At 46.0% G+C, this 24,680-nt stretch overlaps 1 protein-coding gene across 2 annotated transcripts in view; it reads right to left on the reverse strand.

The window, feature by feature from the left end:
* Myof (myoferlin) overlaps positions 1 to 19,305 on the reverse strand; it is a 144,822-nt gene extending 125,517 nt beyond the window's left edge. For both annotated transcript variants that reach the window (XM_038323629.1, XM_038323623.1), the window contains exon 1: positions 19,189 to 19,305. In XM_038323629.1, the coding sequence (XP_038179557.1) occupies positions 19,189 to 19,276 (88 nt within the window). In that variant the 5' untranslated portion in view covers positions 19,277 to 19,305. The remainder of the gene's footprint in view (positions 1 to 19,188) is intronic.
* Between the last annotated feature and the right edge of the window lie 5,375 nt (positions 19,306 to 24,680).

The following is a 24,680-nucleotide window of genomic DNA, read 5'->3' on the forward strand; positions in this document are numbered from 1 at the left end:
TAACGGTTCCTTCCTTTGGAAAGGAACTAAGCACTTTCATCCCAGAACAAAACAACAGATGCAAAAGCAGAACACTCTGGACCACAGCTAGGGGCATTCTTCAGGACGCTTCCTGTGATCTGATTAGTGGAGCCTGCCTCTGACTCAGCTCTGGAAAGCTGAAGCAGTCTGCCAGCGTCCGTGCCAGAGACCCAGACACCCCTGTCTGTTTTCACAGGATAATTCCTTTGCTGGCCACTCACTCTTTGCACTGTGTCAGACCCTGTGATGGTTAACTCAACTTGACATGACCAGGAATCACCCAGGAAGAGTCTCAAGGGAATGTGTATATTGACTTGGGCTGTGGGTGTGCCTGTGGGGGACTAACCTATTAAATTCACTGATATGGGAAGACCAAGACATCTGGAAGTTTTCCCTAGGCATGAGGTCCTGAAGTGTATAAAGTAGAGAAAGCAAGCAAGCCAGCAGCATTAACTTCTTGAGGCCTTTGACCGTGGATGTGTTATGACTAGCTGCTTCAAGTTCCTGTCGCCAAACTTAACAATGGACAGCAACCTGGAGCCGTCATCTATAACACACCCTTTCTCCTCTGTGTAGGGTTTGTCAGGCTATTTTATCAGAGCCACAGGAATCAATCCAGGACAAACCCTGCAGACAAGGCCTGAGAGAGAACTCGAGGCTGACCAGCCTGCTCCAGCTGTGCACAGAGGCCAGCGGGGATGCGCAGGCTGAGTATTTTACAATCGGTTGAGTCTGAACAGAGATTTACTCTCTCTATTGGTTGCTTTTTTGTGGCTGTGACAAAAGCAATGGAAAAGTTCATTTTGGTTTACAGTCCAGAGACAGTCCATCACGGCAGCCAGAGCCGGAAGGGGTTGGTCACACTGCTCCTGCCATTGGGAGGCAGAGAGAAATGGACGCTGGCGCGTGGCTCCTGTGTCTTTATACTCATTCTGGAGCCTCGGCCCTGGGAAGACAGCTCACCAGTTAAGAGTGCTGACTGCTCTTGCAGAGAACCTGAGCTTCATTCTCAACGCCCACGTCGGACAGCACACAACCATAAGTAACTCCAGTTCTCAGGGGACCTAACACCTCCAGCCTCTGCAGGCACTCGCATTCATGTGTATAGACGCAGATACACACGCACACATGCATGCACACATGCACATACACAGATGCATACAAGTAATAAAAATCAATATTAAAGAATATGAGTCCTAGACAGGAGGTTGGGGAGGAGGCTGGGAGGAGTGGAGGAAGGGGAAGATGTGCTTAGGATGTATTTTATGAAAGAAGAATAATTTTTGTTGTTGTTTTTCAAGACAGGGTTTCTCTATAGCTTTGGAGCCTGTTCTGGAACTCTCTCTGTAGACCAGGCTGGCCTCGAACTCACAGAGATCCACCTGTCTCTGCCTCCAGAGTGCTGGGATTAAAGGCCTGCACCACCACCACCTGGCTGAGAAGAATAAACATTTTTTAAAAAAGAAAAAAAATAACTCTTAAAATACCTTTTAAAGAAAAGAATAGGCGTCCTTGAAGGTCACAACTATACTGTATTAATACTGTTATGCAGGTGCCCACAGAGTGCTTGTTAGTGAGTAGCTTCTCCATGATTTATGTGATTGAACTTCTCAGGTGTGCCTAAGGGTGATGAGTAGCGTTGCCTTAGTGATTAAAAGAGAGCATGAGTCTCAGCATTGAGCAAACAGCAGCCATTGGTGTTTCTCATTAAGACACCAGGGCAGCACCCCGTTTTGCCTTCCCTAGGACATTCCCAGGCCCCAGAGCCCCAAGGAACAGGAAGTGCTCAGTGAAGCAAGGGACAGCCCTAGTAGAATAACTCCTTCACGGCTCCATTTCAGATCTCAGTGACCACCTAGGGCAACTGGTACACGGGCAGTGACTGCCCTGATTGTCAGCCAGCCTGGCAACCACAAGGATGGGGCAATTCCACAAGAACCAGGAGCCAGGGCTGTCTGTAGTGGGGCAAGAGAGAGTTCTCAGTCCCCAGGATTTAAAGCAGTTCTGGCAAGCCACCCCAGGGAACTCACTAGAGGCATGCCTGACCCGACCCTGGCTGCCCCGGTGCTTCAGAAAGATGTTGCCAAATGAGTTCAAGGAAAATGCTTTGGGGCCAAACCGCAACTGCTATAGGAAGAGAAGGAGCTTTGTGCATTTCTGAGATGGCTGATAACACAGACACAGGAACATCCCAGGCCAAAGCAGCCTGGGTTCCTGTTCTTGCGTCTGCAGCCCAATGCCCCACGGGCCTCTGAGATGGACTTTTGGATTGTGAGCAGTGAACCCCGGCCATCTGAAAGACTCACAAAAGCCCCCTCTTAAAGCCCACTTGGGGAATGGTATCCAGCCCCACTGGTAGTAGGCTGATTTTATATGTGAGCCTCCACTCTGTGTGGGCACTTGACACCGATGCCTAACCTTACTACCAGGGTACCAGAGTGCCCATTTTATAGATGAAGGAACAAAAGCAGGAATTATTAATTAATTTGCCCCAGGCTTACTACAGGGAAAAGGGCAGGATAGTCTTTTGCCCAAAGTCAGCTTCACTTCTAAGCCTGCACGCTGAGATGTCCCTGTAGGCTGAGGAACCCAGCAACCCACGTCTTTCTCAGGACTTCCCAGCCATATGAGCTGCTTCCTGCTACTCTATCTAGATGTCTCCACTAGTGAGCCTTGGTATCTAATATTCAGGAGAACCAGCTTCTTTGTGTAGGATTTATAATCTGCCAAATACCTGTAGGGTGTAAGAGGTCACCTGTTCTTTTTTAAGTTTAATTTAATGTTTGAGACAGGGTCTCACATATCCCAGACTGGCCACAAACTTGATATATAGTTTGCCTGCGTTAGCCTACGTTCTGGGATTACATACATATATGCCTTTACGCAGAACTTGAACCCAGGGCTTTCTGTATGCTAAGTAAGCACTCTGTCCTCTCTCTGTCTTTCTCTCTCTCTCTCTCTCTCTCTCTCTCTCTCTCTCTCTCTCTCTCTCTCACACACACACACACACACACACACACACACACAGACACCTGCCTAACCTATTCTCACCACCTTCATTCCAAGACACAATAAAGTTAAACAGTTTATTTGAATGCACGAGTTTCAGTTCCTGCTGGTTTCTGACTGGTATGTTTCGGAGACATAATTTGCTAGAGAGTGAATCCAGGCTGGTCCTTAGCAAACTCTCATCCAGGCCAGCTGAGGACCTGAATCTTAGGGGGGGCAGAACCTCAGTAAAAGGGGGAAATTAAGAGCCCACCAGGGATGGAGGCAACTAAGAATCAAATGAAAGAACAAAAATGTGCCTGAGATCATGGGAAGTTCTGTGAATCAGAATTAGTAACTGCTTCAGCCAGTCTCTACCCAAGACATCGTACCAAGAGGAAGTCAAATACCCCCAGAAGAGAATTTTGAAAACAAAAGCAGAGTAGAAATTATGATCATCAGATCCTGTTACTCCTTGGTGAAAAAAAAATGACCGAATTTACCCTAAGCCTCCGCCCCCCCCCTCCCTGCTCCACAATAGGCAATATCTCATACCACAGGTCATCTTAGCTCTGAGGAGGGTCTCATCATTGCCAACAATTAAAACAATCTCAGCCCTCTTTCCTGTGCTGTGGTTGGCTCTTGCCTCTAGCTCCTAAGTAAGCAGGCTGGCTGTTAGTGGGAGATCCGAGGAGTCTGGGCTGCTCATTGTCAGTGGAGCCTAGGAAGGAACATTGAGTAGAATTAAAGCGAGAGATTTGATGCACATAGAGAACCTGCTGTGCCCAGAGCCGTGGGAAAGGTCATGCCCAGACTATGAACCCAAATACAAATCCAGGTTCTCTTCCTTCTCTACCTCTTCCTGGTCACACAGCTCTGCTCTCCCTCAGGGGCGCTGAGGCGTGTGCCCTCCTCACTTACAAACACAGAAATAAGCCCCAGCAGCTCCAAGGGCTGTGAACAACAAATAATACCACACCCATGAAATGGCTTTGGACACCGCGTTGGGGGAAGGGCTTCTTCAAACCAGGCCACTCCTGTAGATAGCATCAGGAGCCTCAGATAAGGCTTTGGAGGTCAGAAGTGTGCAGACCAAAGGCCCCAGTGCCCAGGCTCTGACCCTGGTAGGGTGAGAAACCCAAGGGCTGAGATTCCCAAGGAAATGTGATGGTAGAAAAGAGCCCGGAGCCAGACATGGTGGTTCACACTTTTGATCCTAGAAACTTGGAAGGTGAAGGCAAGAGCATCTCTGTGAGTTCGAGGCCAACCTGGTCTACATAGAAAGCTCCAGGGCAGCCAGGGCTATATAGAGAGACACTGCTTAAAACAAAACAAAACAAAAACCCACGGTATTATGATTCTCCTTTGGAAGAAACGGAGTGCTGAAAGAGCCGAGGGGAGGAGAGGGTCAGTCATGAGCAGACAGAGCAGATGTGCCTGAGACTCACTCAGCTCTGCAAAAGAAACAACGCAACAGCCTCCCCAGGGGGTTGCGCCCTGTGGAGCCCCAGCTCTCCCTGAGACTGGCTATGAGACGCTCGCCTAGGGAGTTACCCCACTCTATCCAAAACCATTTCTCCAGCTCTGAAAGATTTCACTTCCGGGCTGAAGAGAAGGCCCAGGGCAGGACTTGAGTTTGGATCTTAAGAAAAATAAAATGGATGTGTCCGCACGTACCTGTAACCCTAGAAGCTAGGAAGATGGGAACGGTGTGGGGGCTTCCAGTCTAACCCAGCCTAAAAACCGCAAGGTTCCGTGAGGGACCGCCTCAAAGCAACACGGTGGAGGGCAATAGAGGATGCACAGTGTCCTCCTGCGGCCTCCACACGCTGGTCAAGCACACCTCTCTGCCTGTACCCGTGTACAAACAGACACACTGCCAGCACAACTTAGAGCAAGACTTTAGAGCTGTGGTTGGCAGCACACACCTATAATCCCAGCATGTGGGAGGGCAGAGAAAGGTGGATCTCTGTGAGTCTGAGGCCAGCCTGGTCTACAGGACAGGACAGCTAAGGCTACACAGAAAAGCTCTGTCTTCAAAAACCAAAACCAACCAACCAAAAGCCTAAATATGTTCAGTGATAAAATAAATGAATTAAAATGAAGCTCATAGGTGTGAAACTGTTACCCAGTAGATAACAGTTGTCAAGCTCTTGTCGTCAACACGAGGACAACTTTTCCGGCTGATTCATCAAACTCTGCTTTGCTAACAGCATTGTCGATAGGCTGCCTGTGGGTAGGGTATAAGCCCAGCTTGCTCCCCATTATCTGAAGAGCTACGGTGATACCCGACATAGCATCCCTCACCCACAGTTATTGAATAATTCATGCTTTTAAGGCCTAAGAAGATGCCACCAGGAGGCAGAGATGGGGAAGACGCAGGCAATGAGGAAGGATGAGCAGAAGCATAACTTCTTACATTGTTTATTAGAAGGAAGATAGCAGGCCAGGCGGAGGTGGCGCATGCCTTTAATCCCAGCACTCAGGAGGCAGAGGCAGGTGGATCTCTGTGAGTTCATGGCCAGCCTGGTCTACAGAGAGAGTTCCAGGACAACCAGGGCTGTTACACAGAGAAACCCTTTTTGAAAGAAGAAAAGAAGGAAGGAAGGAAGGAAGGAAGGAAGGAAGGAAGGAAGGAAGGAAGGGAGGGAGGGAAAAAGGAAGGGAGGGAGGAAGGGAGGAAGGGAGGGAGGGAGGAAGGGAGGAAGGGAGGAAGGGAGGAAGGAGGAAGGGAAGGAAGAAAGAAAGGAAGGAGGGAGGGAAGGAGGGAAGGGGGCAGAACTGTTTTCCTAGTTCACATGCAGAGCTACTGGGATAGAAACAATGGTGTAGGCAAAAGAACAAACAAAAATAAAACTTTATGGTAAAACAAAATGAGGCCTCACCCTGCCAGTTAAATATGAGTTTTTAAGGAATACTTGGTGAATAAGAGTTAGGCCTTAGTTCCTGCTAATAAAATAGTCCAATCTTGCTTATCAGTGGAACTGATTCACTGCTAAGCCATGTCACCTCTGGGTCTGAGTCACAGCCTGTCATAAATGTTTGCCTTACCTGCGGCAAAGCTCAGACAGGAGAGCTAGCTTTTCTTCCTTCTCTCCTTTCAAAAAAACAAAAAACAAAAAAAAAAACAAAAACCTTGTTCTCGGTAAATTGTCTCCTGCTTTCTGACTAGATCCAAATGACCCCAGCATACTGAACAACCCAATCCTCACAGAGGGGGCCAGAGTACCTGGCTTGATGGCAGGGCCTATAGCTGTGTGCAGTCACCCCAGCTACACTGAGCTCCGTCAGAGCCCAGGAGCAATATGGACTCCAATCAAACCCAGTCCTGCCCCTGCCCAAGTTCCCAGTGAAGATGAAAGACTTCCCCGAGAAAACAACGGGGATTCGATAATACATGCAGTGGAGGTGCAGGAGCTGACAAAGTAAGGGGCGGCAGGGCGGCCTGAGATGATCCCTCAGGCTGGCTATCTAGTCCAAGCCTCCAGAAGGCTCAGCAGCTGTCAACACTCAGAGATCTCCGCTCTCGCGGCCTGAGTGTGAATCCCCACACCTGTGCTGTGTGGGCTAGTGGCTACTACACTCTCCATTTGACAGATGAGGTCACCAGGACCTGGAGGCGCTAGCCACCATGAACAAGCGGAAGATACGGACTCGCAGCCACGGTGGCCATCTACTGCTATCTGTGCCGTTCTATGGTCGTCGGTAACCACATGCAGTTAGGTACATTTACATTAGTTACAATTAACATTAAAACTTCAGTCCCTTCGTCACAGCAGCTGCATTTTGGTGAATGGCAACCACATGTGACTAGCAGCTTCCTATCCAGGGCAGATCTTAATTGACTCTTTCCACATCATAGGAAGCTCTACTGGACAGTGTGTCTGTGGATAGTGAAGCACACAATAGGAGTTCTATGAACAGTGCATTTGTGGATAGTGAAGCACACAGTAGGAGTTCTATGAACAGTGCATCTGTGGATAGTGAAGCACACAGTAGGAGCTCCACTGGACAGTGCGTCTGTGGATAGTGAAGCACACAGTAGGAGCTCCACTGGACAGTGCGTCTGTGGATAGTGTAGCACACAGTAGGAGTTCTATGGACAGTGCGTCTGTGGATAGTGAAGCACACAGTAGGAGTTCCACTGGACAGTGTGTTTGTAGATAGTGAAGCACACAGTAGGTTCACAGAACATAATAGCTATGACATTTTAAAAATTAATAAAGTATTCTGATTTAAGCAGACTGACTGATTGTTTTAATATGATGTAAAAACCTCTCTAGACTCAGGTTAGCCTTCTAAAGGAGAGCTTCCAGCTCCTTCCAGGTGTCCTCACTTGAGTTACAAACTCCCTGTCCCTTTAGTCCCTAACATAGCTCACTGGCTTTTTCACTTCTCAATGAGCAAAGAGAGCCAGACTTCAAGAGGTGGGGTGACAGTAAACAGCCTTTTAAGTCCAGACACCTGAGACACACCAACTTGTTTCATTTTTATAAAAAGATCATGGGGAAGAGCTGGAGAGATGCTCAGAGGTAAAGAGCACTGTCTGCTCATCTTAGAGGTCCTGAGTTCAATTCCCAGTAACCACATGGTAGCTGACAACCATCTGTAATGAGATCTGGTGCCTTCTTCTGGTGTGTATTGTAGGCAGAACACTGTATGTATAAAAGATTTAAAAAAATCTTTAAAATAGAAAAAAGATCTTTGGGCTGGGTGGTGGTGGTGCACACCTTTAATCCCAGCATTTGGGAGGCAGAGAGAGGCAAATCTCTGTGAGATAGAGGCCAGCCTGGTCTACAATGTGAGTTCTAGGATAGGCTCCAAAGCTACAGAGAAACTGTGTCTCAAAAAACTAAAACCAAACCAAAACAACACCACCAGCTGGGAAAACAGAGACTTGAGGTTCTTGAGATTTAAGATTACAGCTCTAGTGCTGGGCATAGTGGCACAGGCCTTTAATCCCAGCATTCAGGAAGCAGAGACAGGCAGGTCACTGTGAGTTCAGGGCCAGCATGGTCTACATAATGAGTTCCAGCACAGCCAAGGCTGTCGCACAGAGACCCCGTCTCAAAACAAAACAAGTAAAGGTCCAGGCTGGGAGTGGTCTGGTGAGACCTGGCTTTCTCAGGTACAGATTCATCGATCCCAATCAGTGTGTAAAACCCCCAAACACTCAAAATCAGGTTTGTAGTTAGGGAACAGAGATCTGGTCCCATTCGGTCCCTGCAGTCTGTGACTCCCTGGTCCAGATGAATGAGAAGAGACAGGTCGTTAATTCAGTTACTACGCGTTTCCTATTACCTGTCTGCCAGTCACCCAGTTCCTAGAGAAAAGAGACCCACGCCCTGTGTTCGTGAAATGTGTTGTCTAACAGAGGGGCAGACAGCAAGTCCACAGTCTAGCAAATGTGGAACGCACCTGTCAGGGGGCACTGCCAGGGAGTACAGCGGGTGAGGAGAGAATGTCAAGACCACCTGATTTAAGGATAATGCTAATCTCAGCTCCCAACATACTTCCGTGGCAAGAGCAGAGTGACCTTCGCCTTCAGCACCGGCTGAGGAGCCCAGACTGGGAAAGACCTGTGCAGAGGACCAAGGCTGCTTCCCATGTGCCTTCAGCACAACTCTGGCCACAGAACCTCAGGAATAGATAACCTTGTAGCCCTTATCATTGTGCTAATAAAGCAAACAAGATGCAAGTTCTCCCCAAGTGAAGCTGTGACGAGCCTACATGGTTCATTCATTGAGACAGTGTCAAGGATGCTGAGACGTTGGAACCTCCATGCGCTGCTCGTAGAGCAGTTGCTGGGGAACACAGCAGTAAATTAGAAACAAAATGATGGTAGGATCCAGTAATTCCACCTCTGAGCCCCCCCCCAAAATGCACATAGGCCCATGTTTGCATCCCACCATGCACAGCGGCATTATTTACCATAGCCTAAAGGTAAGAGCAACATTGTGAATATCTCATAACAGAGCAGTGTACTTTAAAATGCTGAGATGATAAATGTTATATGTCTTTCACTACAAAGAAAAACAAAGAACTTAACCTTGTGCCTAAGAGAGGGCTTGACACACTCTCAATAAACCAATAGGCCCAGCCTTAAGATTCTGGTGCAGTCCCTGGGAACTGGAAGGCCTGGGCTCCTCAGCATTTCTCTGTGCGGAAGTGGTCTCTTCAACATGGTATCCTCAGCTGAACTTTTTATGTGTTGACTCAGTCCCCAAGATGAACATCCGAAGAAGAAACCCAGACAGAGGATATGTTTCCCATGATGGTACAGCCTTGGATGTCATGAGCTGTTCTGCTGTACACTAATTGTTAGCTAGAATCGGCAAGGCAGCCTACATCAAAGTATAGGGACTATTAGACACTGCCCCAAGGTTGGTGGCAAAATTCACAACAAAGTTTGCAAGGAATTTTCAGAAACATTTAAAAACTACCATTATATGTGTGTGTGTGTGTGTGTGTTAAGGCAGCACTACAGGTATACATGTAGATAGAGCTTCCTAGGGGTTAACCAATAATATATAAAAATATTCCTGACCTCTTTGTATGTGTGTGAACATTTACCATATTACTCTCAATCAAACTATAAATATACTATAAAAATAAACATGAGGGACTTTAAACCCAAAGAAAAAAAGATTCTGGTGCAGTCATAGCTAAAGGGGATCCCACTTATTCTGAGCAACTAAGCCTGGGATGTCCCTGAGAAAGGTCCCCCAGGATTCTACGCATGCCCCCAGAGCCGAAAGAAGGAGAGGTCACAGGAAGGGGAAGGTGCGCACTCTTGAAAGTGTTTTATATCGCTACTGCTCCTTATAACACCCTAGAAAGGGAACATTTTCCCAGCATTTTACAGACAAGGAAATGAAGGCTAGAAATGTAATTGCCCAAAGATATTCACCTTCTAGTAATAAAACCAGGGGCAAAACTTAACCCCCCTCCCAGTCCAAAGGCTTTCCACACACTATGTTGACCATAGAAAAAGGGACTCTTTATACAGGGTTGGGTCAAGTGATTGATTGAAAACAGGTCTAGTTCCCTGAGCTGAAAGGAGAGGAGCCAAGTGGTTTAATGTCTAGGTGTTCAGGGCTCACACTGCAGTAAATACTTCTGGTATACCTACTTTGTATGTCCTGGGCTGCTGCTCTCTTTGGCCCCTGCTAATTGGGGTGAACAATTGGACCAGCAGGAATCACTCACTTGAGGGAAGAGAGAGAGAAGACAAGTGCCAAACAATGGCCCTTGCCTGACATGCGTCAGACTCCTGTGTGCGCATAACCTATACTCTGTAAGGTTTCTCTGTAGCTTTAGAAACCTTCCATTTCCTTGCACAAGCTTGAACAGGCTCCTCACAGAATGACTCCTGACTGTGACTCCTTACCCTTCCAGGCTGAACAGGGGTGCGGGAAAAGGAGGGAATGAGACCCACATTTCAGCTTGGCTGAGGACATGCTCCCCATGTGACCTTCGGGAGCCTCCCGCATGACCATGACGGTGTCACTCTGCCTGGACACAGGGCAGCCAGTCTGGTATTCCATTTCACGGTGAAGTGCAAGAAGGAGGACTCCATTTGCCTGCGAGGTGTGGTTTCCTCCTAACTTGGATCAATCAGGCTGCTTCCTTAGTATCTTTATTAGCTCTTCCCTTCTAATGGCAGCCTGAAGGTGATTCCTCCGCCCTAGGGAGCTTTTGACTCGATCAATAAACCTAAGCAATCTATCATACTCTGGGGATGCCGTTCATGGAAAGGCTTCCCAGTATTACCAACGAATCACAACTCCCTGACCAGACTACTCTTTTTCTTTTTTTCTTTTTTTTTTTTTTGTGGTTTTGATTTTTCCAGACAGGGTTTCTCTGTGTAGCCCTGGCTGTTGCAGAACTCACTTTGTAGATCAGGCTGGCCTTGAACTCACAGAGATCCACCTGCCTCTGCCTCCTTAGTACTGGCATTAAAGGCATCTATCACCACTGCTGGGCCCCAGACTACTCTTGTTAATCTCACCACATAAACCCACAATTCCACTGCCCTTTATGATTGTTTCAAAGCCCGGAATGCCTTCTTCCTCCTCCCTCCATTCCTCACTCCCTTTTTTCTTTCACAGGGTCTCACTATGCAGCCCAGTCAGGCCTTGAACTTGTGATCCCCCTGTCTCAGCCTCCCAGTTGTTAAGATGTAAACCCTGTCCAGCTACCTCCTAACTTCCACTTATCCTTTAATTAAGACCAAATTAAATGTCAACATCTTCTTAAACTTCATTTTCTATTTATTCTTTTTGTTTGTTTGTTTGGTTAGTTGGCTTGGTTCGATTTTTGAGACAAGGTCTCCCTATACATGCTTGGTCTGGAACCGGCTATGTAGACCAGATGGCCTTGAACTTGAAGTGATCCTCTTGCATCTGTTTCTCAGGTCCTGGATTACAGGCATACACTACCAAATCTGGCCTCTTTTACTCTTAAATTACAAATTTTCCACGCTTGTTTTAGTTTGTATCTCATTCTAATGTCCTAATTAGTTGGGCTCCTAGGCCGGGAAGAGAACACCTTCAATCTGTTTTTCTCTTTGACTCTTTACACTGCCTGGTTTACCATAGGACTCCATAAAAAGCAACTTATCCAACCGGAGAGGAAATTTAGAATTGCTGTGTGCAAGCCTTCTGCATTTCCACCTGACCCACAGGTAAACTGCGAGCTAGGTGGTTACTCTACTTTGCTTTTCTGGTGCTGTGATAGAAAGGCTATGACCAAAAACAACTTAGGGGAAGAGAGTGTATTTGACTTACAAGTTCTGATCCCAAACGATCATAAAAGAAAACCAAGGCAGAAACCTAGCGGTGGGAACGGAAGCAGAGACCATGAAGGAGCGCTGATTACGACTGTCTCAACATCCTTGCTCAGCTTGCTTTCTGATGTAACTCGGGACCATCTACCTAGGGATGGCACCACGCACAGGGGCTAGGCCCTCATGCACCAATCTTTAATCAAGGAAATGCCCCCACAGCCTTGTCTACAGGCCAATCTGAAGCAAGTAACTCCTCAGCTGAGGTTCCTTCTTCCCAGGTGACTCAGTTTATGTCAAACTGATTTAAAAAAAAAAAAAAAAAAAAAAAAAACACTGAGTATTATTTAAAACACTGAAGATTTCATCTGTTCTGGAGCAATTAGGAAATAAGAAGTGGCAATTAAAATCCTCTTCCAGGCCTCCCTCTGCTGGCTCCAGAGCCCAGGCCCTTTGCTCTCCAATGGCCAATTAGAAGTTAGTTGATAAAGGCTTAAAGTGACAGATGTCCCACAGATATCTCTGTGGGACCTATGCTCAGAGTGCACCCCTGTTCAACAGAACAGCTGTTCAGTGGACTGTGAAGTCACCGAGGTGGCTGCTGTCACACCAGAGTGTGCCAGGCAGCATTTGTGCTGTAGACCAGCGAGTGTTTCCCACACCAGTTTTCAGCACAAACACCAGCAGCCTCTCACGGCTCTTCCCAGGTATGAGCCTACAAACATGTTAGTTTGTCTGCATAGCAGCTACTCCGAGGCAGCTGTGCTCAGTCAGTGTTCAGGAACGTCGAGCAGTAGCTCCTTACCTGGGTCCACCCACCAAGCACCTGAGAGAACTTTAAGTGTAATTCTTCCTGAGAAAGGAAGATGGGCCAATCGCCCCGGCCCCCTCCAGGATTAGCAAGCAAAGGTTTTATTACTCTGTGATGTCTCTAATCTTCTGCCAGCCCTTTGCTGTCGGAAGCATACTCCATATCAGTGTGTCACATGCTGGCGAAGGCATAAACCTACCACGCCACTGGGACAGGGCTTAGAAACCCTAAAAGCAGGGAGAAACTAATAATCAGAAAAGACACCAGAAAAGTGCCAATGCCCCTGACTGAGGGCATGGGGTGAGCTATGTCATGGAGGAGGGAAGGAAAAACAGGACATGGTAATTAATTTCTAACGGCAACTGTGGTTTTGTAAATGACTGAACGCTAAAGAATGTGCCTTTGGGAAACGTACAGTCCCTGTGCTTCAGCAGGGCGGGTTCACCATCCTTCTGTAGTGAGTGTCCAAGCCCTTTTCTCCCGGAAGCGAGGAGGATGACTCAGTAGATTAAACACTTTGGCCTTCCTGAGTATTTGTCCATACAATACCATGGTTCTATGAAATTATCCGTGCTCCATGACCATCATTAGCCAGGAAGAATCTTCTAGACTCTATAATGGGCCATAGGTGGGTCAAGGTTCTATAGACTATACCTTCACAGACTACAGAGAGTGAGCCCTGCGAGACCCTTCACCCATCGGATTTCACCAGTCTTAATGGACTCTCACACCTTCTTAAAGCTTATCTAAAAATTCTTTCAAAAATTATCTCTGGGGCTGGAGAGATGGCTCAGAGGTTAAGAGCATTGCCTGTTCTTCCAAAGGTCCTGAGTTCAATTCCCAGCAACCACATGGTGGCTCACAACCATCTCTAATGGGGTCTGGTGCCCTCTTCTGGCCTGCAGGCATACACACAGATAGAATATTGTATACATAATAAGTAAATAAATATTTAAAAAAAAAAAAAAATTATCTCTGGACAGTGTGGGGATGGCTCGGTGGGTAAAGCGCTTGCTGAGCAAGGGCCAGGACCTGAGTTCGACTCTCCACAGCCTACATACAGCTGTACACAGCGTGGTTCTATCATTCAAACTCTGTTACAGAAGAGCCGGAAGAGTCCCCAGGAATTTGTGTGCCACCCACGAACAAGAGACCTGCCTCCACAGTGGGAGATGAGAAGCGCCACTCAAAGATGACCTCTGACCTCCATACAAGTGCCGCTGGCATGCACATTATATACACACACACAGCACACACACAGAGATACACACAAGAAGAAAAAGAAAAAAGGAGGGAAGGAAGGAAAATGTCTCAGGAATTTGAATGTTTCTCACACAAGGAAATAAATAATCTTGATGTGGTAATTATGTCAACTTGCCTTATCATTTTACACACATACACACACACACACACACACACACACACTCTACATGCTTACTATGTTTCCCAGTCTGGCTTTGTATTCATACTTTCAACCTGCCTAACTCTACCTCCTGAGTTCTGGGCATGCAGACACACACTGCATGCTCAGCAGTGTGGTGTATCGCACCATATTGCTGCACTGTACCTCACAAATATAAATTATTACTATGTCACAGAAAAATACACACACACGTACACACGTACACACACACGCTTCTATATTAATATCCCCAAATGAAAATAAAATCAAAAAACAAATTGCAGATAGTAATTTCTTTTTATTTATTTGATTTTGGTTCAGCATTGTACTTATTTACTTATTGTTATTATCGTAACTATTTGATTGGCTATTGTAACTATTCAGTGAAAGTCATTGAGATGCGTAGACTTCCAGTCTGGTTAATTTTAATGTGTGAGGTTTTTACTTGCAAGTTTTTTATGATAAAGCTTCAGATAGTAATTTCAAATAACAAAGTGGTTCTTGCTAAGAAACAGGTAAGTGGGGCCTGTGAAATGGCTCAGGGGTCCAGGTGAATGAGGACAGGCAAGTCATTCTCAGAAGACTCACAGACTCATTCCTTCCAGAGAAGCCATTACTGATCCCCCCCACCCCCACCCCCACCCCCATCCCCAAGGAGTCATAGGAGAGGAAGTGATTTCCTTAAGCTTTCTAAACTGGGGCTGGACATACTGGTATATGTCTTTAATCCCACCACTTGGGAGGCAGAGGCAAGCAGATCTCCATGAGTCTGAGGTCTACTGAGTGAGTCCAGGACAGCCCGACTACATAGTGAGACCCTGTCTCAAAAACAAAACAAACAAATAAAAGGGGGGAGGGGAGATTACAAAGTCTGGCTGTGCTAATTGGAAGAGGCACTAAAAATGTCTAGGCTCACACACTAAAACATGTCCAAGGGACATAAGAAGAGTGCAGAAAACTACATGCTAAGCCAACAATCACCAAGTGCACATCTGGACACTTGGCAGACGACAACCCACAAGGAAAAGTTCTGCAAGTGGCAAGAAGACAGGAAACGTGGTGGCAAAATGACCCTATCGTGAGGACAGAGTCGGGAAACTGCGACTGTGGCAGCCATGTTTCCCAGGAGTGGGCTGGCCCTATGAATGAGACGCTGCCACATTGTCCAGGCACAGCAGGGTGGGCACACACGAGGAAAGGTTCTCTCCACTAAACCTTTCCAAGAGAATTCCTTCACGCAGAAGCAAGGGATGAGCCAGAGGGAACATAAAAGTGCATGGTAACATCCATCTAGCAAAATGACCTTTAAAAGACTGCAGAGCAACCAACAAAACAAAACAAACCCACGGCACCAGCCATTTGTGTGCATGCGCACAAGTGCGCATGCTCACAAGACAGGAGCAACTTGCATGTCTGCAGAAAGAGGCTTATAACCTAATTGTGCAGAATAAACCGGTGGGAGACGGAGAATGAGGAGTATCAGAAATTTCAGTTTATCCTCAGATACCCATGGACTTGAAGGTTGAGCTCGGCTACATAAGCCCCTGCCTCAAACAAACAAAAATTTTTGGACCGGTGATTCCCAGGAGAGTGGGAACGCTAGGATGGAGTGGAGTGAGAACTTTCACTTTTCAGCGGTATAATCCCTTCTATAGTGCTGGTTTGTTTTACTTTATTTTGCTGATATTCAAAGAACTAAGATATGATATAAACTAAAGTTTAAATTTTTATTTGTGTCTGTGTGTCTTTGTGTATATGTGTGTGTGTGGTGTGTGTATGTATATATGTGAGTGTGTGCCTATGTGTGTGTGTGCCTGTATGTGAGTGTGTGTCTGTGAGTGTGTATATGTCTGTGTCTGTGTGTGTGTGTGAGTATGTCTGTATGTGAGAGTGTGTGTCTATGTGTGAGTGTGTGTGTGTGTGTATGTGTGTGTGTGTTGGCAGGGGGGTGATTAGAGGACAAGTTACAGGCATATGTTCTCTTTCTCTTGCCTTCAGGGACTGAACTCAGGCCATCAGTCTTGGTAGCAAGTGCTTTTAACCACTGAGCCTTCTCACCAGCCCATACTTAAAAATCTCTAAATGGTTTGTCTCGGAGTTTGTCTCGGAGCTCCATACACTCTAATTTCTGCTGGACTCAGCTACACACTCTGGTTATCTGTAAGCATGGCTACCTGTAGCCCTCAGACAAGCTGGCTTAAAATTTAGAACCGGTTCGTGGAACCCAAGAGGGAGAAAAGCAACATAGGCTCTGCTGCCTTCCTAGTGTATTCCCGCACATCCAAATTCCAACAGCAGAAGCCCAACCAGCCTTCCTGTTTCATGAGGCCTGGAGTAACAACTCCACAGCCAGCGTGGAAGGCTACACAAGGCCAGAGGTCAGCTCCAAACTAGTCCTAATAACCAGTATGCATGCTCCCGGCTGCAGTGTTAGCTGGAGGCCAGCAGGACCTCTGCTGGGGTTCAGAGACGTGGTCCTTAAAGTCCCAACAGCGAAAGACTTATTCTCCAACCTACTATGTGGCAGAACCTAGGTGGTGGAACCTGTAAAAGCTGGGGATGGGTAGGAGGATTTAGATCACTGGGGTGTGTCTGTAAAGAGGTTAAGACCCTTATATCTTCCTTTCCCCCCCTTTTCTGGGCGTGATGTGAACAGCATTGCTCTGCCTTTCTGACCATGATGTATCGGAACAGCATTACTCTGGCACACACTTCTACCAGGAAGTGCCAAAGCAATCGATCTGATCAGTCATAGACCGAACCACCAAACCCTCAGTCAAAAGCTCTTTCCTCCTGGGTGGCTGTCTCTGTCGTCGTCACAGTGATGGAAAACTGGTGGACGTGGCCTCACAGTAGCCACACGAGCATCATCAGCCCCGTGTCCTCCTCTCAATCAGCCATGTTTCCTGCCGTCACAGAAAGTAGGCAGAGCTGGTTCCTCTCCCCTCCCCCCCGGGCCATTTATGAACATTGATACTACTATGTAAAATCATTAGTTCTATCAGGACTTAGTCCTGCTTAATTTCACACAGATCTTAACACTGGATACACAGTGGGAAGTATTTGCCATCACCAAGATTTTCAGACTGCTGGAAAAGAAGGAAGGCAAGAGAAGAAATCATATCCATTACTGCCTCTCCCATACCGTCTAAGACAATGGCTCTCAGAACTCACCGAGAACACATGGTCAGAGTCTTGGTACTAGAGAGTTCCATTGTCTTAAAGCAAGAAAGGGAGCATCCTGCTGCATGCCACAGCTAAGGAAACTGAGACTCCTATGGGAAGAGCTGGGGTAGCCAAGGTTATCAGTTATTTAGGAATGCTGGCTAGTGTCCAGATGTGCAGGACAGAGATGCAGCTCAGCGGCACTGTGTGCAAGACCCTAGGTTTGATCTCCAGGATGGAAAAAAAAGGGAGACTCCCACAAAAAAGAATGTTTCCCTAGAGTTCAGATGTTCCCACATTGAGTTCAATGATCTTTCTTGTGCTCAATGAATGAAGAATGAATGAATGAATGAATGAATGAGTGAATGAATGAATGAATGGATGGATGACTTTACCACACAATCTGCACACCCAAAGGGAATCAGAAACATGATTGTTTGGTTAGACCACATTTGCCAGTTTAAAATTTCCCCATTCCAGCTGAGTGTTCTCATTCATCAACTTATTTTTGGACAATTAAAATTTTCAGATACTGCATATTCTTCCTAGATAATAAATTAGATTTTTAATCGATAATTCCAGATTATCCCATAATCTGTACAATTTGCCTCAAAAGGGACCTCTCAATCCCAGAACCTTTTTACGTGCCATTGAAAGGCACAAATCCTTCATGTGATGTCAGTGTTGTGTACCAATTTTAAGATAAATAGATTTTAAAAGTACAATATGCAAATGAGTTCAATATGACTCCTGGTAATCCCGAGTAAGAACTGTAAACCACACTGTCCTATAAGGGTCTTAATTTTGTTTTCTAGATATCTTCATTTTTCTTCCTTCCTTCTTCCTTCCTTTTCCCTTCCTTCCTTCCTTCCTTCCTCCCTTCCTTCCTTCCTTCCTTCCTTCCTTCCTTCCTTCCTTCCTTCTTTTTCTCTTTCTAACTGAACATCCATTTAGCAGCTTTGAATTTTGTATTTTTCCTTTTCTTGCTCGCCTTCAGGGGGAACAAAAGATTTGAGAAGAAAAATAGAAATGGACACAAGAGTGGAGAAAGGGGTAAGCTACACAGAACCTGTGAGGAAGAAGTTGTCTAATTCCTGGGGTTGGAGGGAAATGTGCCAAGATGTGGTAAGGAAATGTCTGCCTGTCAAAGCTCTAGTTAAGCAGGGTGCCCCCACGGAGAAGTGAGATGGTGACCTTACTAGGACCATGGCCAAAGGGAAAAGAAAGGAAGCCCCCAAGTCCAGGTTTGCCCCTGCCCTCCCGCCTGAGCTGCTATCACCTGCCTCGCCTGGGAGGAGGAGGGCGTTTCACCCTTCCTGGTCCTCCTCCACCACCGCAAACACTGTTAGTGTAAATAAGTGCTTGGAATTCCAAGAGGCTTTTTGAAGACCGGCCAGTCTAAACCTTCCTCCCTTGTTCCACAGAGGAACACCGAGACGCGAAGGAATGTTGAAGTCATTTGCCCAAGGTCACATAGCCAGACACCTGAGGTGTCGCGTGCGTGTTTCAGAGCTCCTTCGGGGTGGGCAATCCCAAAGTTTCAGAACACATGCAAACATCCCAACTCCTGGAGATGCAGAACATTAGAAAGAGTAGCTTCATAACGTTCCAAAAGTCCAAAGGACAGTAAAAGCAGCATCAGACTAGTTAATAGTGTAATGGTGCCTCCGTTACTCATTTCTCACAAGGAAAGTTTTAAAAATGCACCCTTATCCTTGGACACAAACTTTGAACCAGCAAAGCCCTTCATACCTGAACTCAAGAGAGTGGCAAATAGAGGTTCCCCGCGACGAGTTTACAGAAATGTCGGGTCATTCACTGAGTCTCAAAACCCTAGAGCAAGTTAAATGCCCTCAGCAGTGATCCGCACCTGCCCTGCCCAGGTAAACCTGGAACCGCCAGGGGAACAGAGAGTCGCTTCACCCTCCCCGCCAACTGCTGATTTGAAAAGAACGAGATCCAAGTGCCTCGCCTTCAAGAAAGGGGCTTCAGAACGAGAAGAAAACGTTGTCTTACCCTTAAAGATGACAGAAACGATAGGATCCGGTTTCCCAAATTTCGTTTTAGGGATGTTAGTGGCAGATTCTACAATCACTCGAAGCATGGCTCTTAGAGAAAGCAAGTTGCTGCCAAGCGGCGGAGAAGACGCGGGCGCTGGCGCTGGGCCCTCCCCGCCCTAGGAGAGGATGTCTCCAGGCTAGGGGAGGGTTTCTCCAGGGCTGGGAGGGTGGAGGAGGCGGGGTGGGGTGGGGGCGCTCTGGAGGATTATTTGCTGAAGGCCCAGTGTAAACTGATATCCACACTCCCAGAGTCCACGCAGTGCCACAGGCACGGCTCATGAATTCAGAAAATGTGGACCTGAAAAAGGACACCACGACGAAAAGTAACTTTGTGCAGCAAATGAAACAGTGATGGATTTGGACGAACGGCAGGCAGGTCAAGAAAACCACAGGAATGTTGTTTGCCTCTTAGTAGTAACTCGTGAAACCTAATTTGTTGTTTTTCTACCACTTCTTGCACTGTTTACCGAGTTTTGTGGAGTTTTAAAACTACTTAGTCAGGGTTTAATTTTGCTTTTGCCTTTTCCTCTCGCGCTGGTGGACACGCCCCCTCCGCAACTTTAAAGGGTTTTTAAAAAGCTGCCAAGAGGCGCCCCCTACTGCATGGTGCAGGAATAGCTGAGTTAAAGTCCGGGACCTGTAAGAAACAGATTATACAGATTTCACTATCTTTGGTCCCTTTCCTTCCCAACAGATTCGCTATAGGAACCCTTCGAAAGTAGGATCCTAGTTTCTCTGGGTCACGGAAAGATAAAAGTCTTCCGTGGAAATGTGAAGGGGCTGTCCACTGTTGTCAGTATACACTGTCTGCTCCCGAAGAGGGAGGGTGTCGTAAGGCTATGCATCCTGACGGTTGGAGCACATTAGAGATCCTTTACTACTTTCGAGAGCTACATCACTGGGGCAAAGTTCTTAGCCACTCTCTCCTTCCATATCCTTATTTGTAAATAGATATAGGTAGATGTGTGTTGTAAGACGCAAGCCCTGTGGGACCTGACAGGAAGCATGTAGAAAACCACAGTTGTCTTGCTAGAATTTCATAATTTCCAGTCTTACTGTTAATGCAAGTTGGTAAATCAGATCATTGTGTTTCAGAATGGCCAGACCAGACTCTGGAAACATAGAACCTATTTTTGCTTCTGGCATACAATTAAGAACCAACTGGAAACAGACAGTGCAAATATATTGGGAAAGTAGTACTAAACTTAGAGAATTCGATCTCAGGACGTTTCTCAAATTCTTGTAAAAAGTCGGGAGTTATAGAAAGAATTGTATTTGGTAGCCATGAAAGTCTAAGTGGAGTTCAGAAAAGATTAATTTTAAGTGTTTTTCTCCTTTTACTGTGAAACACATGTCTCTAAAACCGAATACATCATAAATGTTACCACTTAACAAGCCTCAATGTAATGACAGAGGATGTCACAAGCCACTAGGTGTACCGCACACGTGAAAGGCTTTTTTTTTTTCTTTTCTTTTCTTTTTTTTTTTTTTTTTTGACACTGTTTCTCTGTAGCTTTGGAGCCTATCCTGGAACTCGCTTTGTAAACCTGGCTGGCCTCGAACTCACAGAGATCCACCTTCTCTGCCTCCAAATGCTGGGATTAAAGGTGTGCGCCACCACTGTGCAGCATGAAGGGCATTTTTATCCTCTGGAAAATCACCCTGATTTTTATTTATTAAGTTAGATCTTTGACAATTTCATACATGTAAATAATGCATTCTGATTACATTCCCCCCACTCCATCCCTCCATCCTTTCTCTCTCTCTCTCTCTCTCTCTCTCTCTCTCTCTCTCTCTCTCTCTCTTCCTTTCTTTCTTTGTTTTTGTTTTGTTTTTCTTTGCCTTCAAAACAGGGTTTCTCTGCTTAGTCCTGGCTGTCCTGGAACTCACTTTGAAGACAAGGCTGAAGTGGGAGTCCCCTTTGTGTGTTGCTTGTATTGGTTAATGAATAAAGAATCTGCCTTAGCCTGAACATAGGTGGAGAAGACCGAACTGAATTCTGGGAGGAAGAAAGCAGAGTGAGGGGATGCCATGCAGGAGATAGATATGCTTTGCCGGTAAGCCACTGCCACGTGGCAATACATAGATTAATAGAAATTGGTTAAATTAAAATGAGAGTTAACCAATAAAAAGCTAGCGTTAATGGGCCAACCAGTGTTTTAACTAATATAGTTTCTGTGTGGTTATTTCGGGGCTGAGCTAGCCGGGCAGTTGGGACTAACAAGCGGGCCCTCCTTACTACACCAGGCTTGAACTGAGATCCGCCTGCCTCTGCCTCCAGAGTGCTGGGATTAAAGGTGTACACCACCACCCATCTTCCCCAACCTTTTCTTAAACCATTTTTACTCTCGTCAATCTTTCCTTTCTCCTTTCCTAGATTTATGACTTGTATTTTTGTGACCATCTAGTTTAAACAGAGCCATCTGTGCTGGGGGACCACTGAATGAGGACTATCCATTAAAGCCTGGTGGAGCCATCAGTCGGCACACAACTAAAGGCAATGACTCTTCCTGTCTTCAAACCTATCAGAAATAGTCCATTGAGAAGGAGTAGGGCTTTCTGAGACCTTTCTCCATCTGAGGCTGGTTGTTGATGTGTGTACAAAAATATTAGTTCACCTCTATGTTCCTGGAGGATGTGTCATTTCGAAGACACTAGAGAACACACTGGTAGAAAGGTACTCTCATCCCTAAAAACTCCAGCCCTCTGTAGGCCAGAAGAGTCTGTGTCTTAGAGTTTCCGTTGGTGCAATCAACCCCTATGGTCATAAGAAGCATGGGAGGAAAGGGTTGATTTCATCTTACACGTTGAACCTCATCATTCTGGGAAGCCAGGGCAGGACCTCACTGAGGCAGGAAGTTATGAGAGGTTATGGAGGAGTTCTGCTTTCCTGGCTTGTTCCTCATAGTGTGTTTGGCTTTCTTTCTTTATCATCCAGGACCACCAGCCCTGAAATGATGTCACCCAGGGTGAGCTGGGCCCTTCCACATCAATCATCAATCAAAGACAATGCCCCACTCCTTTTGTGTGAAATCAGATGGGCTAATGTCAGTGGGGATGATAAAACTCCAGAAAAACAAATCACAAGGGTGGTACATGAATCTGCGGCATGAAAAATGAAAAACCCAGAGACAGCTATCAGGGTTCAGGCTGAAGATCAGAAAAGCAGAGCAGTAAGCCACTAGAGAGACCTTTTACCTCTACCAATGCTCAGACTGAAGGAAGGGGTGATCCTTCAGACTGCACTGAGTCTCCCCCAAACCTCAGACTCTACTTTCCACTGAGTTCCTATCTCTTCTTCTTTATATTCCTCCCTCTGTCCAGCCATATCGCTCCTGTCTCCACCTCTCCAGTGCTGGGATTAAAGGTGTGTTATTTCCAAACACTGGGATTAAAGGTGTGAGCCACCACCACCTGAATCTGTTTCTGGATCCATCCTGGGTAGCCCAGGGTAGCCCTGAGCTCCATCTGCCTGTCTCCTGAGTCCTGGGATTAAAGGTATGTGCCACCACTCCCTGACCTCTAGTAGCTCAGCTTTAAATTCTGATCATCAGGCAAGCTTTATTTATTAAAATACAAATAAACTATCACTACAAATCTCAGAAGCCAGATCTGAGGAATTATCATAAGAAGGGTCCAGGTTGGAGCAGCAGCCGGTGAAAGCACACAGTGTCATAGCCTCGAAAACAGCATCCCAGAACAAGAGTTCTATTCAGTGTCAGCAGACACTTCCCTGGCAGACACTTCCCAGGCACAGGACATGGAACCCAAGGAAAGATCAGGTCTCTAAGAAGACCTTCCCATCTCATAGCAGAGATTCATGATGATGACTTCCCTAGCTCACCCCCAGTGATGGGGGTTTTATTTATTACCTGAAAGTGTACGAGATGTAAACCCCTTTCTCTCCAAGTGCTGTTTGGATCATGGTTATTTATCACAACAGAAATCCTAACTAAGACCCTGGATAGTTAACTCTAATCGACATATTTTGGACATTGATAAAACCACAACATGGGGACTGGAGAGATGGCTCAGAGGTTAAGAGCACTGGCTGCTCTTCTGGAGGTCCTGAGTTCAATTCCCAGCAACCATATGGTGGCTCACAACCATCTGTAATGAGATCTAGTGCCCTCTTCTGGCCTGCAGGCATATATGGAGGCTGAACACTGTGTACATAATAAATAAATAAATTAAATAAACCACAACATGGCCTTGGTCACTGGAGTAGAAGTTGTGGCTTTGAGAAATCCTTCTTCCCACCAAACACTCCCTGATAAAGGTCCTGAATGAACTGATGAATTAACTGGGACACATCCAGATTGTGCAGGGCTAAACATACACAAGTTAGCTAGTCATGAAAAGACAGGAAAGAGACCTAATTATTGCAAGTGGAAGAAGCCAATCTGAAAAGGCTACATGCTGCAGGATTCCAAGGATATAACCTTCTGCAAAAGGCAAAATGATGGGGGCAATGAAAAGACCAGCAATATCCAGGAGGAGGAGGGGGAGGGGGAGCAACGAAGAGGCAGAGAACTGAGGCCTTTAGGGACGGAGAAGCTACAGCATTCTCTATGACATTATAATGTCAGTATATCTCTATGTACTGTCCGAACCCGTAGAACACACATCAAAAGCAAGCCCTAATGGGAACTATGAACCTTGGGTGCTAATAATGAGCAAACAGGCTCATTAATTGTAACTAATATGAACTCTAGTGGGGGTGTGTTGGGGGGTAGAGGGTATATGGGAACTCTACTTCCTACTTGATTTTGTTATGTTCTAAAAATAAGCCCCAATCTTTAAAAAAACAATATGAATAAAGCAAAAGAATGCCCCTTCACTGATTAGTATGTGTTCATATTAATAAAGTGTTAGCTTCATAAGAATTCATGGTTAGGCATTCAAATTGTAAAAGAAGTTCTGAGTACATGTAATAAACAGAAAGAATCACTGCCCATCATAAGTGACTCATAATTCAAATTTTTAGCATCACTGTTTTAAATTTTCTCAAATTTCTGCAAGAGAAATATTATTTTAAATGTGGCTTAAGGTGCATTCGGCATATTTGGTAAGATGCATCCAATTTGGTCCTATAAAATTGTTAGGTAAGGATGAATTCCCCAGCTCCTAGCATTTATCTTCTGGATTCGTCTATTTGGCACAGAGTCCTGAAAGAAGATGGTATGAGAAGTCCTTCTGTCTATGTGTTGTTTTTATTGGCAATGAATAAATCTGTTTCAGCCAGTAGCTTAGCAGAATAGGGCAAGGTGAGAGTTCCAAGCAGACAGAGGAGGAGAGAGTAGGCAGAGTCTGTGAGAAGCCATGGAGCCGCCACCATGGACTTTGCTGGTAAGCCACAGCCACATGCACATACACAGATCAATAGAAATGGGTTAATTTAAGATATGAGTAAGCCAGAAATATGCTTAAGCTAAACAAGAAGCCAAG

Source organism: Arvicola amphibius, chromosome 1 (assembly GCF_903992535.2).
Source record: "Arvicola amphibius chromosome 1, mArvAmp1.2, whole genome shotgun sequence".
In the NCBI taxonomy this organism is placed as follows: Eukaryota; Metazoa; Chordata; class Mammalia; order Rodentia; family Cricetidae; genus Arvicola; species Arvicola amphibius.